We start from the raw sequence: 18,308 nt of genomic DNA on the forward strand, positions 1-18,308 counted from the left end.
GAAAAAAAAAGGGCAGTTCCTATGTTAGATGAGAGTTCTTCTAGATTAGTTCTATAGAATTAAACACACAAATATTATAATAAATGCAACGTAGTGCAATACAGTTACAAAATACAATACATAAGAACATTAAGGTAATGAATATTTGCTAAAACAGTGATTTTTTAAAGGAGATTATAGGAAAAGGGGATAACATCGTGAAGAACCATACAACTATAAAGGTATCTACTGGAGTCTGTGCCAAGGAGATGACTCACTCATGGGGAGACTGTTCTATAACTGGTCTGCCTTGGACAGTAGTAACTAAGCCACTGTAGGTAGGTTTCAAATAAAACTAGTGTCTTTTCAAGTTTGCTCTACAGTGAACAGTGCAAGCATATGGTTACCAGGAAGTCCATGTTTTAATGACATGATAACAACGTCAATAAACCAAGATAAAATATCTCCTTAGTAATATCACCTTTAGCACGATGCACTCTTATTTAAAAGGCCCTGTCATCACAATCTCAGTGATGTGAGACAGGAAAGGAGAAGACCACAACGTCTATTTGTTGTTAAGGAAACAAGACTTGGAGTAGCAAGGGACTTGCCCAAGGTCCTAACGTCCAGCAAGCCACAGAGCTAGGTCTATGTTAAAGCATCATCAATACATATTATGATTTTGCTCCATCTGAATGTTAAAAAGAAAAAGAAAAAAACATCTGTGATTGCATCACCCTGGCTTAGCTAGAGATGAAACAACTCTGAAGATGACTCCGTTCTCACATAAAGCTCTAATTGGCTATATGTATACTTTATATATCTTGGATCTTTGTATTCCCACTTACGTTCATTTTGTAGCTCACTTTGTAACCAACAAGGTATATTCTAAATAAAAGGCAGCCAAGTAAAGCTGAATCTATCTGTGGTAACAAAATCTGTTTATAACTGAATCTATTCCTATATTTGCCTTCTTCTCATGTGCTACTTTTAATTAAATGATCAATTTAATTTCCCATCATCACAACAAGGTCAAACACTCTTTAATGGTATTACCGGAATGGGACTAGGGACAGCTGCCACAACGATACCAATAGGCTGAGGAGAGATGATCGCAGGATTTCCATTGGAAAGACTCGTCACTCCACTGGTTGTAGTGCCTTCTGATTTTTTTGCCGAGGATTCTCCTGGCAAAGGGGACTGTAGTTTCTGTTCTTGCTGCTTCTTCTGGATTTTCCGTTGCAATTGCTGTTTAGCATCAATAGGTGATGGCAAAGTCTTCACTTGAGGCTGAAAGGAATTACTTTCAGCTGTAGGTATAAAAGCAGAAGGCTGGGTAATTCCTTTAATTCCTGAAAAATAAACAGAAAAGAGAGCAAAGATAAACACTCTCCTTCATAAAAGGCAGTTACAATTTCTTTGAGTATGTATCCCTATTGAGTATGCTATTGGACAAAACAACCCAAACCACCATATTTTAAATTACAATTTCCTTATAAAGCATAAGTATTAGACTTCAATTTATAAATATTTGTCAATATGGTTTTATAGTGGGACACCTTAAAATATGGTTAGACTGGTGACAGTTTCAGTTAAACCAACAATAACATGAAGATTTTTTTTTTTATCCTCACCCGAGGACATTTTTTGATATTTTGTTCAGATAGAGTGGGAGGGAGAGAGAGAGAAACATCGACGTGAAAGGGACACATCGAGTGGTTGCCACCCGTATGACCCAACCAGGGCTGGGGACAAACTTCAACCGAGGTACGTGCCCTTAGCGGGAACCGAACACCCGGGTCTCTCTGGACCGCAGGCCAACGCGCTAACTGCTGAGCCAAACTGGCCAGGGTGTAACATGAAGATTTTGAAAAGTAGGAGCTATGTCATAAAGAAGCTAAGATAAATAAGTGCCAAGAGAGCATATTTTACATTTTATCAGGTATCAGAAATTTAACTCTCTCCTTCTCAATTAGAAATTTATGAATTTTCCTGGCTATCCAGCCCACAAGGGGCACTCAATAAATATTTGCTGAAATCATCCATCCATATCATAGAAAAAATTTATATGGGGAAGTCTTTAGTTCTACCAGAAATCATGGAAACAAGTACTACTATTTTAACTGCTACTGTATAATGTTCCAGTACAACCTATGAGAAATCAAGCAGGTTCTTAATTAAGACTGAGGTTAAGATACTTTGAAAAAGTGTTACTGAGAAAACATTTTATAGCAGTAGTAAAATCAACACTGAGAAAAAGGAATGATAAAATAAGCAAGAGATAAATTTTAATTTAAGAAAAATTGATCACATAACTTTTTTTTTTTTTAAGTTCATTTCACACCGAGGGTGTGGCATTAGGGTCATCAGAAAGTAAGCTGCGGATGGTAGAAACAGTGGAGAGGGGAAATGAGAGGGCAACACCATCCTGTGGTTCCCCCACCATCCCTTTCCCAGCCCTATTTCTGCTTTTCATTGTTCTGTTAACAACCCTTGAGGGGAGGGGGCAGGAAGGAGAGAAAGAAGTGACTACACACTCTCCCACTCCTCAAATAATCACACATCTTTTGACCCTCCCCCCACCTCTCTTTATCTCCTAAGTACTTTTTTTTCTGTTCAAATACAACTCAAATTGCACAACTCCTTCCTGACCCCCAACGTCAGCTCTGGCTTCTGGGCACCTGCCCCTGCCAAAGGCTCAAAGCTGTCTTAACTCCTCCTGCCAGGGTTTGTGGACAGGAATGAGTTCCAAGCAGCTGACTTACCAAACATGTGTAACACAACCTGTACTATATAATATGAGGAATAAATTTATAAAAACTCAAATTCACCTTTGAAGGATGAAGAGTAATCACTACGCCAAAGGCACTAAAAAAATGTGGCAATGGCCGAGAACAAAATTTCTAGATATTCTAAAAATGTTTTCAAGCTGACTACTTTCACAAAGGGAAAACACATGTTCATATTTGTAATTTTTAGTATTTTTGTTTAAAAAACACACACCTTTCTTCACATTTTATGCTTTGGACATTCATTCAACATTTCATTCAGATTTTGTGAACAATGTGGGAAACAAGAAATGTTTCTTTCCCCCATGATACCTCCTAAGTCCTCCACTGGTTCAAGACCCTTTTAGGTGTAAGCAGGGGTAGGAGAAAAAGAGCACCAAGATGAAGGGCCCCTAACTTTTAAAACCTTCTTTTGCCAGAAGATAAGAAGACAGTATAGAGTAATGGAATTAACCTGGGTTTTTGAGACAGAAAAATCAGATTTTAAATCCTGGCCCCACTACTTGTCTGCCTAGGGACAAAGTACTTAACCTCCCCAACCAAGTCTGTTTCCTGATCTGTAAGATGGGAATAAATAGCACCTGCCTCACAGGACTGCTGGGAGGGGGGTAAGTGAGGTGACAATGAGAGCTACCCAGCTAGATGAGCTGCCCACACTCTCCGGCTCATGTGTAAGTATATGCAAACAAATCTGGGTTAAGGGTTTACATCCAGACAGGAAAAATTATGACAAGGCTCTAGAAAGAGATTATTTTGCTGAAGTGGGTCCTCAACTGACCGTAAAAGGAAAGGACAAAACAATTAAAACACGCACACCACAAAACTTTAAAACTTCTGATAAGTATAGATGGAATAAAAAAGATTATTAAAATGATTAATATAAAAAAAGTGAAGTTATGTCATAGACTATAATTCTGGCTGAGATAAATCTTTTGTAAATTTAAAAATATTTACAAAAATCAATCAGAATAATCATCTCTGGAAAACAAGTTTCATGGTAATACATTTTTTTTTTCATGGAAATTATAATTTCCTAGAATAATAACACAAGTTACTCTTTTTTAGGTTCATAAGGTATGACCGAAATGAGACATTAAAAAAAATTCCACCTGATAATATACACAATTAATTTAGGAAGAAATAATTTATCCCAACAATACTGTCAATTCCTAAAACTGTCAATTCTAAAATTTCTATCTGAATGAAAATATTCATTTACATATTAAAAATCACTCATTATTTTATAGTAATGTTTCACAAAGTTTATTTTAAAATTTTTTTATGTTTATTTGAGCCAAACTGACTACATAAGCAGGGGAGTGAAATACTCTGTGGGAATAACAATTTTGCAGCTTCTTTTATGCACCTGAAATAAGGAGGGAACTCCATGGAGGTGGGAGAAAGCAAGGCAGGGATTAAATTGCAGGGTCACTGACAAGACTATGTGCTCTCTTGAGGGTTAATAACCAGATAACCTAGGTCTGTCTTAAACCTTTTACTAAAGAAGTTACAGGCCTGGGGCATGACTATCCACCATGACCTGCCCAGTTAGGAATTTATGATCAGAAATACAGTTTATTTTCTGTGACTTCTTACAGTGTCCAGAGATAATTTTATTGATTTTTTTTTTAAAAGAGAGAGAGGAAGGGCGAGAGAGAAACATTCATGTGTGAGAGAAACATCTATCAGCTGCCTCCTGCACACCCCCCACTGGGGATCAAGCTCACAACCCGGGTATGTGCCCTGACCAGGAATCGAACTGGGACCTCCTGGTCCAAGGGATGACACTCAATCCGCTGAGCCACACAGGCTGGGCCAGAGATCATTTTATTTATAAGCATTAGTTATAGGGTAAGAGTCGTTCAAGTAATTTTAAAATTTAACCTTATCCTATGTTTATTAATTTAGATACACACATATATTTAAAAGTACATATACACATATTCTTTAGATTTTAAAACAACAATGGAAAAGTTCATATCAAGGGGAAAATCTTAAGTTTCATATTTTAGCAGAGCAATATATGTAACTACAACTTTAAGCTTTAAAATGAAAGGACTGTCATTATTATTTTTGTTGGCTCAACAAACCTACATAAATTGAGTGTTAAGTGAAGCAAGAGTGAATTGATACAAATACTAAAAAGACAACGAAGTTCTTTGGCTAAACTCTTCTTTTGCTACCATCTCTAAAGACAGCAACACCCAGTTACTGTCAGTCAGTTTTAGTTTGTTAACCATTTTGTACCTGGTGGTGCTGCTGCCATTACAGTGAGAGCTGCCATCGACTTGGTGCCAATATAATGACTTTTTACAAGGAAGCGGGCTAATTCCAAGACTGTATCAAATGGCTGGCTCAACACTTTCTGGGCCCACTCACACACAAGACGGCAAGCAGAAGAAATAACTTCCTCGTCAATATTTTGAAGCTGCCCAGAAGGTTCAGCTCCTTCCAACTAAACAAAAGAAAAAGAAATTGTTAACTTTTAAAAGAAAGTTCAGAAAAATTAAACTGAAGCACATTCAAGATATGTATTATTAATCAGAATATATAATCTAAATCTGCTGGGTTGAAGTATTACGAAGAGACCTGATGGGAGGCATGTACGAGCCTATCCCGCCAGTGCACAGCTATTGGCAGGACAATGATTATGACATTTAAATGTTCGTCAAGCATATATGAGGACTGAGAGACACTTTGAATGTTTCAAAAAGCCTTTTCTGATATTAGTAAAACTCTATCACTAGTATATTTTCTCTTCTGTAAACATTTATAATATGCTTATTACTCTACAACTTGGTTTTTCCTCCTGACAATATATACTGTCAATACAAACTGTAGACAAATTTATATACCAGTATGTTTAGATTTTTCTTGTTCCCCCCAATTTCAGAAGTCATGTTGATTTAAGTCACATACACTAACATTTTTGAGCCACTGTTTAATTTTTTTTTTCTCATTTATTTTGTAAAATGCAGAGTTCCTAATCCCTGGTTTTATCCAAATGAGACTATGTAGTATGCATTTCAATGTTGATATTAAGGTACAATTCAACTTATTAAAAAGAAAAGGCAGAATTCTTACCCCATCTCCAGTTTTGTGAAAGTCAAGGTTGGGCAGTGTTGGCATATGAACAAAAGCTTTTTTCCTTAGTCCACTGTAGCAATATGTAATAAACAGTTAAGGTTTGTATTCTAAATTAACTGCTTATATCATTAGCACCTGAGAAGTAACCATATATAAAATGAAAATAAAATCAGAATGAAATAACATCTACTTTCTGAGTTCTGCAAGAAATCTTAATTTTATAAACTCAGGATTTTTACTCCTTTGAAATGGGAAAGTCTTTATAGAATGTTACTGTCTTCAATGAAACAAAATAATTTGCATCTGTTATAAATTTAATGAATAAATGTTTCTAATAAGCCGTGCCAGCCACCAGTAATAAACAGGTCAGAAGGAAAGAAAGAACCAGATGGAAACCTGGAACAGAGAAGGGAAACTTTAGCCTAGGGCCCTGGGACAAAAACAGCTCTTAAGAGTGTCACAAGGGCTTTAACCTTTTCATTTCTCTTTTTCCACTGAAACACACAGGATTATCACCTGCAACATGCCAAAGACACATCAAGACAATTTTGTTTGTACTCAGAAAACAAGGACAGATCAAGTAACAAGTGGTTAAAGAACACCTGGAACCATTTTAGAAAAGCAGTCTTCCACCTCCCTCTTCCTCTCCTCTCCTCCATAGTAGTGAATTTTTATGCTGTGAAAAAGGCCAGGAGCTAAGCAAAAAGAGACAAAGTACTTCTAATATGATACAGAGACCCTCTATCTTCTCCAAGAGTAGGAAGAACTTTAATAAATTCTTAATTTTCACTTCCTTATTTCTGTTTATGCCTAAGTATTCTCCATCACAAGAGGGACTTGGCTTTAGTTTTTATACAGGCTTTAAACGGTTGGCTGAAAAATACTTTGCAGAGAGCATTAATCTTCCAGTACAAATTCCACAAGAAATTTTTTTGAATGCTATGAATTTTGCAAAGGAAATCCCATGTTTCTAAATTAGAGTAAGGAAAGAAGGTAAGCTAACATCTCTCTCCACTTTTATCAATAATTTACAACTGCTGTACTGTGGCATGCCTCAGTCATTCTTATTGTTAGGAGAAAAAGGAGATCAGACCGTTAAGAACACCATACAGTGACAGAACAAGGTGAAATCTATCACAATCCTTTTTAAAAAATATGTTTTTATTGATTTTTTGTTTTTTTAGAGAGAGAGAAAAACATCAATCACTGGGGATCGAGTCCGCATCCTGGGCATGTGCCTTGACCAGGAACTGGGAATCGAACCAGGACCTCTCAGTCCATGGGACGACGCTCAATCCACTGAGCCACACTGGCAAGGCTATCACAATCTTAATAACTAGCATTTGTTATTTCTCTTGAAGTCTGATAAGTAGCTGGGAAAATAACATTTGTAATTATTCTACTAAATACTTTTGAGTTGTTTATATTTATCGATTTAAATTTATTTCTAAATATAGCAGCTGGTTGAAATACTACAGCAGATGTTCTGTAATAAGTGAAAACTTACAGAGACTACTAAAAACTATTCTGGTAAAGGATATTTAGATTTGCCTCTCGTGCCCAGACGACGTGCCTTCATGTTTGGAAAAACATTTTTCATGATCTTTCCAAAGTCAGCAGCACTTAGTGGATGATAACCAAGATTGTCACAATAGCTCCTGCAAAAGAGGGAGGGACCAATTTAGAGAGCAACAGAACTCATAATTATACAGCACAGTGCTATTTCAACATAATTTGATCCCTCTGACAAAGTGAAACACAGATCTTCAAGTCATTCACCATAGTTTTCACCGATACATGATCACCATTCTCTGGAGGCTAACTCAGGGTTAGTTGGCTTGTTTTATCCTCAGGGGATGAAGCACTGCTGCTTTCAGTAGCATTCAAGAAGCTTTCAGCACGAGACACTGGTGGTATAACCCTGTGTTCTGAAATGAGTATATCCAACTCAAACTGTAAGGCTATACATTTCCACATATAAATTTCACACACTGGGACACAATTTCCAATATAAACACATGTATATCAGATATTAGAGACAAAACTACTACCCAGTTTAAAATAGAAACATGACCTATTAGAAGTAAAAGGGACCTCAGAGGTCATTTACACCAAAATTCATTTTACCCATAAGGGAAACAAACGAAGCCACAGAGAGAAGTTCCAAAGGTCCAGGTTCTCTCCTCACTCCTACCATCCTTACTATTGCCATGAAAAAATACTGTGTAAGGCAGTAACTTCAAATGAGACCAGGGAAACAAACTAAGTCTTAATTACTACTAGAATAGGTGTTCTGTTCTTCTCTAAAGTTGCCAATTGTAGTAAAAAAAAACAGTCCCTCCTCTACCAGTTCAGCAGCAGGCCAAGGCCACATCTTGTTCTGGCTACCAAGGCCTTCCTCCCAACAGCTGGCCTTTGGGAGAACCACTACCTGAGAAATACCAGAGAGGAACTCAGAGGAATTCCCAAGTACTTCAATCAAGCTCCCTCCACCCCCATTTTAGTATCAACCAGAGCAGCTTCTTGATGAAGACATGCTGTGGACAGCCAAAGAGAGAGATTTAGGATGAAAAAACAAAGGAGAACAACTGGAAGGCCTGGTGGGCAGGGTAAAATTGCAACTGAGACTTGTGTGTGTTTTTTTTTTTTTAAATATGTTTTTATTGATTTTTCTTTTCATCCTCACCTGAGGACATTTTTCCATTTTTTTGTTCAGATAGAGAAGGAGGGAGAGAGAGGGAGAGAGAGAGAGAAAGAGAAAGAGAAACAACAACGTGAAAGGGACACATTGAGTGGTTGCCACCCGAACAACCAACCAGGGCCGGGGACAAACCACAACCTAGGCACGCGCCCTCAGCGGGAACCGAACCTGGGTCTCTCTGGACCACAGGTCGACGTGCTAACCGCCCAGCCAAACTGGCCAGGGCTTATTGATTTTTTTAGAGAGAGACAGAAACATCAGTGTGAGAGAGAAACAGGCCCCCTACTAGGAATCAAGCCCGCAGCCAGGACATGTGCCCTGGCCAGGAATCGAATTGGCACCTCTCAGTCCATGGGACGATGCTCAATCCACTGAGCCACACAGGCTGGGCGGAACTTGTGCTCTTGTAGACTGCTGAGTAACCATCCTGGCAACTTTCCTGAAGTCATGTGAACACAAGAAGATGAGTTGGGAGATACTCAGGAGGAGGGAGAGACCCCGGGAGTCTTAATAGAGAAAAGGGGTAGGTCTGGAGACAGTGTACTTTTCTTGATCATGCCCTACCTAGCCACACACCAAAACCCATTATTCCTTTGGTGGTGGTGGAGAGGAAAAGAGATGCCCAGCAAATACATCCCCAACAGTGCTGAAGAGGAGGGAGAAGGAAAAAAGCTAACACATATTGAGAGTTCCCTCTACATAAGTGTTTAGACCCATCGTATACTTGAGACTAAATGTAATACTCTGGGGTTCAGGGATCAAGGTTTAAGTTATAACCTGAAGGGTGACCTTTTTTGGGTGCTAACAATGAAAATGAATTATATTAAGTCATACCCATTTTGATAGCAAGTTAAACCAGTCATCTTTACGGCTTAAACCAGCACAGGAAGAAAATGTGAATGAGTCTCCTTTGCACCTAAGGAACTGTCCTGACACGTTTCCCTTCCCTGGATCATTATTATTCTTACCCTTCGGGTCCCAGCTTCAATGTTATGATTTTGACTACCCTAATGCAATGCCCTCCTGCACACACTAACCACATTTCCTAACAGGGCCTCTTTCTTTTCTTCTCATGACATATCGAACAGCCCTAACAGCCGATTTACTTGTAGTCTCTCAATCAGGGCAGTGACCATATAAAGGGGAAGGCAAAAGTAGGTTTATAGCTGTAATACAAATGAAATGATATAATAATTAATAAATAGTAACACAAGAATAAACTGAAAATGTACTCACAACTGTACACCTGCTTTTGCCCACCCTATATATCTGATTCACAGCACTAGTAATAAGATTTAAGACTCACATTAAGCTTTAATATGACATTAAATATGTCTCATTTAAAATGAAAAGAAACTTTAAAGAAACACACAAAAAGACCAAAACAAACAAATAAACAAAACCACCCCAAAACAAAAAAAACAAGAACCACCAAACCCAAAGTACACTACTGTCTCCTATGACAGCATGGGCAGATGGTCCTAAAAAAACTGATACCAAATAAAGAGAAGCAGGGCAATGAGACTAAGGAGAAAAAGAATATATTCATTCTTATTCTGTCTCTGTGATTAGATTCTAATGGTTTTTTCTTTATATCAGTATACCAACATTTTCAACATGGTAGATGTGGTAGGTATAAGGTGGGCAAAGTTAAGTATCAAGACGACCAATTTGCTCATCAAACAACTAATCCTGAGTGTGATTTCAGATGCTAACTATCCAATTTCATCTGGATTTTGATTCTTAATTATTCTGCTAAAAAAGAGAAATTTTCATTTGGAATAATGATTTTTTTTTTTTTTTTTACAATGACCTTATCTTTAGTGGATGAATATAAAAAATATCTTACAGACCTATAAACAGGTCAAAGTATTCCTCCTTCTGAATCAAAAAGTGGGCAAAGTTTAAGAATAAACCTTATGTTTCACAATTCTATACTGTGATATCTGTCAAAGAGAAAATAAAGAGAGCCTCAATTTAGAGGCAATAATAATACTACTGGAAATGTCCTCAATTTCTTGAGTTTTGTGAAATCCTGGAACTGAAAGTGAGTTCAGTGGTTGTCTAGTTCAGCTTCCTGCCAGATGTGGAAAGGGCCGCACTCCTACATGACGGGTTACCTCAGTGTGAACACTTCCCCTGATGGGGGAGCTCTGTATTGCGAGGCAGTCTGTCCAGTTTTTAGCAGCTCTAATTTTCAAAGAAAACAATTTCAATGTTAGAGAGAGCACTTTCCCCGTTGGGAAGGTCTAGATAGTCAATGATTGTTTTTAATCTAATTAAGTAGGTATTTATAGGCTTTGTATTCATAATTTTTAAAGCCAGTGCTATATGAAAAAACAGTCATTTCAGGCCATGTGGAAATCTTGGTTAGTTTACATCTCATTTCCCTGTGTCTTAACTAACTGCACATTGATCAAGCAAGATATGAGTTAGGTATCAATTAACACCTAACTCAGGTCAGGGTATACTTATGTAAGACTCAAAAATGGGGAAGAAATAGAGAATGTTCTGTTCATAATAAACTTTAATATCATTCTTAAAATGAGATCTTATTTTGTCCCATTCTTTTTCTTTTTTAAAAAAATCCTCACCTGAGGATATTTTTCCATTTATCTTCAGACAGAGTGGGAGGGAGGAAAGGAGGGAGGGAGAAGGAGAGAGAGGGAGAGAGAGAGAGAAGGAGGGAGGGAAGGGGGAGAGAGAGAGAGAAGGAGGGAGGGAAGGGGGAGAGAGAGAGAGAAGGAGGGAGGGGAGAGAGAGAGAGAGAGAGAGAGAGAGAGAGAGAGAGAGAGAGAAACATTGATGTGAGCTAGAGACACACTGACTGGTTGCCTCCCGCACAACCCCGACCAGGGCTGGGAACAAACCGCAACCAGAATCAAACACGGGACTTGTTGGTCTGCGGGATGATGCTCTAACCGCTGAGATAACCGGCCAGGGCCTTTTCCTCTTTTTTAAAAGTATGTTTTAAGACTTTGAAATTAAGTTTCACATTCAACATGACCATCAACACATCACTCAAAATCCTTGATATCAAGTCATTCTTTAATGTAATCATATCATTTGTAAATTAATTTTATAAGTTAAAGGTATATACATTGTTTAAAGGCACAAAAATATAAACAAAAACCATAAAAGACTAATGGCAAAATACAGGGTGGAGCAAAAAAGGTAGATTGATAGTTGTTTGTATGAAAAATAATACAATAATTAATAAAAATATAAAAATAAACTCTTTTGCATATTCACAAGTGTAAACCTACTTTTGCCCCACCCTAGAGTCATAGGATGCCTTGTCATACCTGGACATTTTCTGTGTGCTTTGTATGCATTACATCATTTACTCCTCCCAAAAATCTCGAGGCAGATTCCCCCGCCCCACCCAAAGTTGTTTCTATATTCCTTTTGAGACACTAAGTTTTAAACCATTATTCAGAAACTTCTATTATAGATGTAAAAAAAAATGCCCTCAGAATTATTTGTGAAAACATGCACACATGTTTCAATATAAATAATAAAGATGACTATTATTTATAGTGCCTGAATTCAATAAACTCCAGTTGATGAAGATGATGATTAGTCCCTAAAATGAATGTAAGCTATGTCACTGTATGGTACATTACTGCCTACAAAAAGTGTGATGTACATGGATGATCTACACTATCACACAGAAAACCAAAAATACATCATTACATGTGTATAAAATGTTATAAAGTTTAATTAACTTACACTCTTTTACTTTGTATAGGAAAATTCTAATTGGTATATTCTCAGCCAAGGATTCCCAGAATTCATGACATACTATACCTCTGTCTTAACATATGATATCAAGACCCATACTTTATTTTTAACCCTTAGATTCCCTTCACCCATTTCTCCCAACCTCTGGCAACCACCAATCTGTTCTAACTATGAGCTTTTTCAAATTTCTTTTTAGATCCCACATGTAAGTGACATTATACAGTACGTATGTCTTTGACTTACTCAACTTAGCATAATGCCCTTGAGGTCCATTTATGTTGTCACAAATAACAAGATTTCATTCTTTTTTGTGGCTGAGTAATATTCTATTGTATATATACACACTACAATTTCAGCATCCACTCATCCATCAATGGACATTTCAGCTGTTCCCATATCTTGGCTATTGTAAATAATGCTGCAGTGAACACAGAGGTGCATATATCTTTTTGAGTTAATGCTTTGGTTTTGGGATAAACACCCAGAAGTGGTATTGGTGAATCCAAGTAATACTACTTTTAATTTTTTGAGGAAACTACATATTGTTTTCCACAGTGGCTGCACCTATTTACATTTCCACCCACAGTGCTCAAGGCTTCCCATTTCTCCACATCCACACCAATAATGGTTGGTTGTTGTCTTTTTGATAATGGCCATTCTAACAGGTCTGAGGTGATTATCTCAGTGTGGTTTTTATTTGCATTCCCCTGATGAATAATGATATTAAGCATTTTTCATGCACCTGGCCATCTATCTGTATGTCTTCTTTAGAAAAATGTCTATTCAGAGTTTCCTATTTTTTAATTAAAAAAAATTTTCTTTGGCTATTGAGTTGTATGAGTTTTTCATATTTTAGATATTAATCCCTTATCAGATATATAATTTGCAAATATTTTCTCCCTCTTTATTTTGTTGATGGTTTCCTTTGCTATGCAAAGCTTTTCAGTTTGGTATAATCCCACTTGTTTATTTTTGCTTTGCTTTTACTTTTAGTGTCACATTTAAAAAATCACTGCCAAGATCTATAGCTTACTGCCTACATTTTCTTCTAGGAGTTTTATGGTTTCCATTCTTATGTTCAGGTCGTTAATCCATTTTGATTTGATTTTGTGTATGGTGCAGGATACTGGTCAAGTTTCACTCTTTTTCATGTGGTAGTCCAGTTTTTCCAACACCATTTATTGAAGAGATTGTTCTTGCCCCATTGCATATTGTTGTTTCTTGAGATGCATATTTATCACTATGAACATCCCTCTTGGAACTGCTTTTGCTGCATCCCATAAATTTTGGTATATTTCCATTTTTGTTTGTCTCAAGGTAATTTTTTTATTTCTCTGTCATTTCATTTTTGACCCACTGGTTGTTCGGTAGCATGTTGTTTAATCTCCACATACTTGTGAATTTTCCAGTTTTTCTTTTGTAACTGGTTTCTAGTTTTATGCCACTGTGATTGGAAAAGACGCTTGATATAATTTCAATCCCATTACATTTATTAAGACTGGTTTTGTGGCCTAACATGCCATCTATTAAAAAAAAATGTTCCATGTGCACTTGAGAAGAATGTATGTTCTGTTGATTTTGGATACAATGCTCTCTATATAGCTCTGAAGTTCATGTGGTCTCTAACATGTTTAAAGCCAATGTTTCCTCATTGATTTTCTGTATAAATGATCAATCCATTGAAGTAAGTGGGGGTATTATAGTGCCCTACTTTTATTGTATTGCAGTCTATTTCTTCCTTTAGGTCTGTTAGTCCTTGCTTTACATATTTAAGTGCTCCTATGTTGAGTATATAAATGTTTACACATTATATTCTCTTGTTGGATAGACTGCTTTATCATTATATAATACCCTTTTTTGACTCTTATTACAGGGATTGTTTTAAAGCTGATTTTATCTGATATAAGCATAGCTACCCCAACTTCCTTTTGGTCTCCTGTTGCATGGAATATCTTTTTTCATTCCTTCACTTTGTCTCTGTGTGTCCTTATTTCTAACTTGAGTCTCTAGTAGACAGCATATAAATGGGTCCTTTTCAAAAAAACCCTTTCAGCCACTTCTCCTCAGATTGGAGAATTAAGTCCATTTACACTTAAAGCAATTATTGTTATTGCTAAGTATGCACTTACAGTCATTTTAATTATTTTCTGTTGTTTTTATAGTTCCTCTCTGTTTCTTTCTTTTCTATTGTTCTCTTCCTTTGTGACCTGAAGATTTTCTTTAGTGGTAAGCTTAGGTAGTTTTCTCTTTATCTTTTGTGTATTTACTATAGATTTATGCTTTGTCATTACCAAAAGGTTTACATATAACAACTTATATCTATAATCATTTATATTAAGTTGATAACTTGTTTGATTACATTCTAAAGCTCAATGTTTTATCTCTCCTTCCCCACATTTTATTGTTCTCTATAAAATGGAAAAACTGAAAAAGCTGGTCAATATCAACTCTTAAGAACTCTGAAAATTAACCCAAGGATTACAGACAAGTGGTGGGCATTTATCCAAGAAAAATAGCTGGTTGTCAATAAGAACAGCTTTGTATCATTTTTAACTTGCCCGAGGGATTCCCCATTCTCTAGCAGTAGCACTGAAAAGTAACAACCCATATTCCTGGTTCAGCCTGGTGGCCACTGGAATAAACATAATACAGCTGGAGTGTTATCATCCCAAAGAACTGTCATTATATGTCTTGTGAGGTGGATTCTACAGAAGACTCCACCTATAGGCTGTTATCTGACATGTCTTGGAGCTTGCCCACTGTAAAATGCTTTCTCCTTTGCAGGGGTGAAAGAATGGGGTGGGGAGGTTGTTAAAAAGAATTATAGGCCCTGGCCGGTTTTGCTCAGTGGTTAGAGCGTCCGCCTGCGGTCCGGAGAGACCCGGGTTCGGTTCCCGCTAAGGGCATGTACCTCGGTTGCAGTTTGTCCCGGGCCCTGGTTGGTCGTGTGGGTGGCAGCCACTCGATGTGTCCCTTTCGCGTCGATGTTTCCCTCTCTCTTTCTCTTACTCTCTCTCCCTCCCACTCTATCTGTACAAAAAATGGAAAAATGTCCTCGGATGAGGATTAAAAAAAAAGAATTATAGGCAAGTGTCTTAACTTCTTGGCTGCCTGAGAGTGAGTAACAGTTGGGGCAAACAACAGACTAACCAAAAACTTAAAAGAAAAAGCTGGGAAATAAGATGTCCATTGAAACTTTGAAAAACTCTGACATATTCCTGGGAATCTAGAAGGCCATGCACATGTAAACAGCTGTTTGCATTTCAAGACGCAAAAAGGCTCTAAGCTCCCACCTCTGGCTAAACTTGAAGGCTCTGCAAAAGCAGGAAGTGAAGGCAAAGGAAGGGGTTTCAATTAATTAACTGAGTGTTTATGATGTCCACCCTTCTCCACCCCTCTCCACCCCTACACACACATATCCCCACCTTTGACAAAGACTAGGAGATTTAATTGGTTCGAAATGTTAAAGAAATCTCCATCCAACCCATAGCTGACCACTAAACTAATCGAGTAGAGACTTCAATGAACAAAAATGAGAGAATTACTCACTAGCAAACCTGTCCTACAGGAAATACTGGAGGCAGCCATTCAGGTTTAAATGACAGTACACAAAATAGTAACTCAAATCTACGTGAACATATAAAGAACATCAGTAATGATCACTTCATAGGTAAATATAAAATATAGTCTAAATGTATTTTTTCTTGTAACTCCTTTATTCCTACCTGATCTAAAAGACAACTGCACAAAGCACCAAATACAATCTGTGCTACTGAACGAGTACACAACACATAAAAATGAATGGGAATGGGGAAGAGGTTAAATATATACTTGTAAAGTTAAGCTGGTTAAACTAGTTAATCCTAACTAGTTTTTATAAATTAAGGTGTTAACTGTAATTTCTAGGACAACAAAAGAAAATAATTTAAAAAGTATACATAGTAAAAGAAACAAGGAAATTATAATGGTTCAATAGAAAATAACCTACTTCACACAAAAAAAGTCAGAAATGATGGAACTAAGGAATAAAAAGAGACATAAAATATTTTATAGAAAACAAATAGCACAATGGCAAATATAAATGGATTAAACCCCCCTCCCAGTTAAAAGACAAGGATAGGCAGAACAGATTTAGAATAAAATATGATCAAACTATATGTCATCTACATAGTATATATATTATGAGTATGTGAAGCAGTTTATTCTTGTAATATTTACTCATTATTTCTTTATTTTTTATATGAAACATATAAAAAATACTGTAAACATACTTTTCCCCACCTTGCATATTTTAGATTCAAAGACACAAATAGGTTGAAGGTAAAAAGAAAGAAAAAGATATAGCATGAATGCCTCTAGAAAAAGACTTTAAGACAAAAATTGTTACTAGAAACAAAAAATGACATTATTTCATAAAAAGTCTGTCCATCAAGAAAATAACAATCAGAACCTATTATGTACCTAACAACAGAGCTCCAAAATACATAAAACAAAAATGGACACATTGGAAGAAGAAATAGATAATTCAACAATAATAATTGGGAGACTGCAATACTTCACTTTCAATAGTGGATAGAACGAAAAAGATAAACAAGGAAACAGAAGACATAAAACCACAGTATAAACCAACTATACCTAAAAGATATCTATAGAACATCCCACCACCCAGCAACAGCAGAATATACATTCTTCTCAAATGCACATGGACTATTCTCCAGGATATTGTATGTTAGGCTATAAATACAACTCTCAGTACATTTAAAAGCAATAACATTATACAAAACATTTCCCCAATTATAATTGAATGGAATTAGAAATTCACAACAAGGAAATGGGAAATTCACACATGTGGAAGTTATAAACAGGTCAAAAATCACAAGAGAAATTAGAAAACACTGTGAGATGAATAAAAATGAAAGTACAACACACCAAAGTAGTGAAAGTACTTAGAGGGAATTTATAGCTGCTTATGCCTACATTAAAAAAGAAGTAAGATCTCAAATGAATAACATAATCTTCCATGTAAAGAACTTAGAAAAATAAGAGGAAACCAAATCCAAAGCAGACAGAAGAGAGGGAATAATAAGGATTAGAGTGGAAATAAGTGAAATAGGAAATAGGAAAAAAAAAAAAGAACAAATCCAAAAGTTATTTCTTTGAAAAGATCAACAAAGCTGATATACCTTAGCTAAAGATCAAGATGGGAAAAAAAAAACCTCATTAAAAGGTAAAACCGTGAATGGATGAGGGACATTACTGCCAATGTTTAGAAATAAAAGGATTATAAGACAATACTATGAAAAACTGAATGCCAACAAATTGGATACCCATGTGAAATAGACAAATTCCTAGAAGGACACAAACTACCAAAATGGACTCAAAAAGAAGTAAGACACTCTGACCTATAAAAAGTAATTGAATTAGTAATAAAAAAATACCCACAAAGAAAAAGCCTATGCCTAGATGACTTCACAGATGAATTCTACCAAACAATAAAAGATTAATACCAATTCTTTATGAACTCTTTCATAAAAATAGAAGAGGAAATACTTCCAAACTCATTCTGTAAGGCTCTAACTGCTGAGCCATACCGCCCAGGGCAAAATCTTTAACACAATACTAGCAAACTGAATCTATCACTGTATATAAAGGATTATACATGAAAAATATAATTTATCCCAGGAATACAAGACGGGTTCAACATACAAAAATAAAAAATGTAATACACAATATTAACTGCATAAGGAAAAAAAAATCTGTTTTGGTCATCTCAATAGATGCAGAAAAAGTATTTGAGAAACTTCAACAACCAACAATTTGGTAAGAGAATGCAAATTCCTAAACCTGATAAAGGTCATATGAAAAACTCATAGCTAACATCATACTTAATGTTGAAACATCGAAAGTTTTCTCCTCCAAATCAGGCAAAACACAAGAATGTCTGCCTCACCATTTCTATTTAACATTGTACTGTTAGAATCCAGGCAGGGCAATTAGGCAAGAAAATG

At 36.4% G+C, this 18,308-nt stretch overlaps 1 protein-coding gene across 3 annotated transcripts in view; it reads right to left on the minus strand.

The window, feature by feature from the left end:
• RFX7 (regulatory factor X7) overlaps nt 1–18,308 on the minus strand; it is a 129,376-nt gene that overhangs the window by 6,224 nt on the left and 104,844 nt on the right. For all 3 annotated transcript variants that reach the window (XM_036262888.1, XM_036262898.1, XM_036262907.1), the window contains exons 5-8: nt 7,397–7,513; nt 5,853–5,937; nt 5,016–5,223; nt 1,036–1,331 (exon numbers count right to left, since the gene is read on the minus strand). In XM_036262888.1, coding sequence (XP_036118781.1) covers nt 1,036–1,331; nt 5,016–5,223; nt 5,853–5,937; nt 7,397–7,513 — 706 coding nt within the window. The remainder of the gene's footprint in view (nt 1–1,035; nt 1,332–5,015; nt 5,224–5,852; nt 5,938–7,396; nt 7,514–18,308) is intronic.

Source organism: Molossus molossus, unplaced genomic scaffold, assembly GCF_014108415.1.
Source record: "Molossus molossus isolate mMolMol1 unplaced genomic scaffold, mMolMol1.p scaffold_m16_p_1, whole genome shotgun sequence".
NCBI classification, from domain to species: Eukaryota; Metazoa; Chordata; class Mammalia; order Chiroptera; family Molossidae; genus Molossus; species Molossus molossus.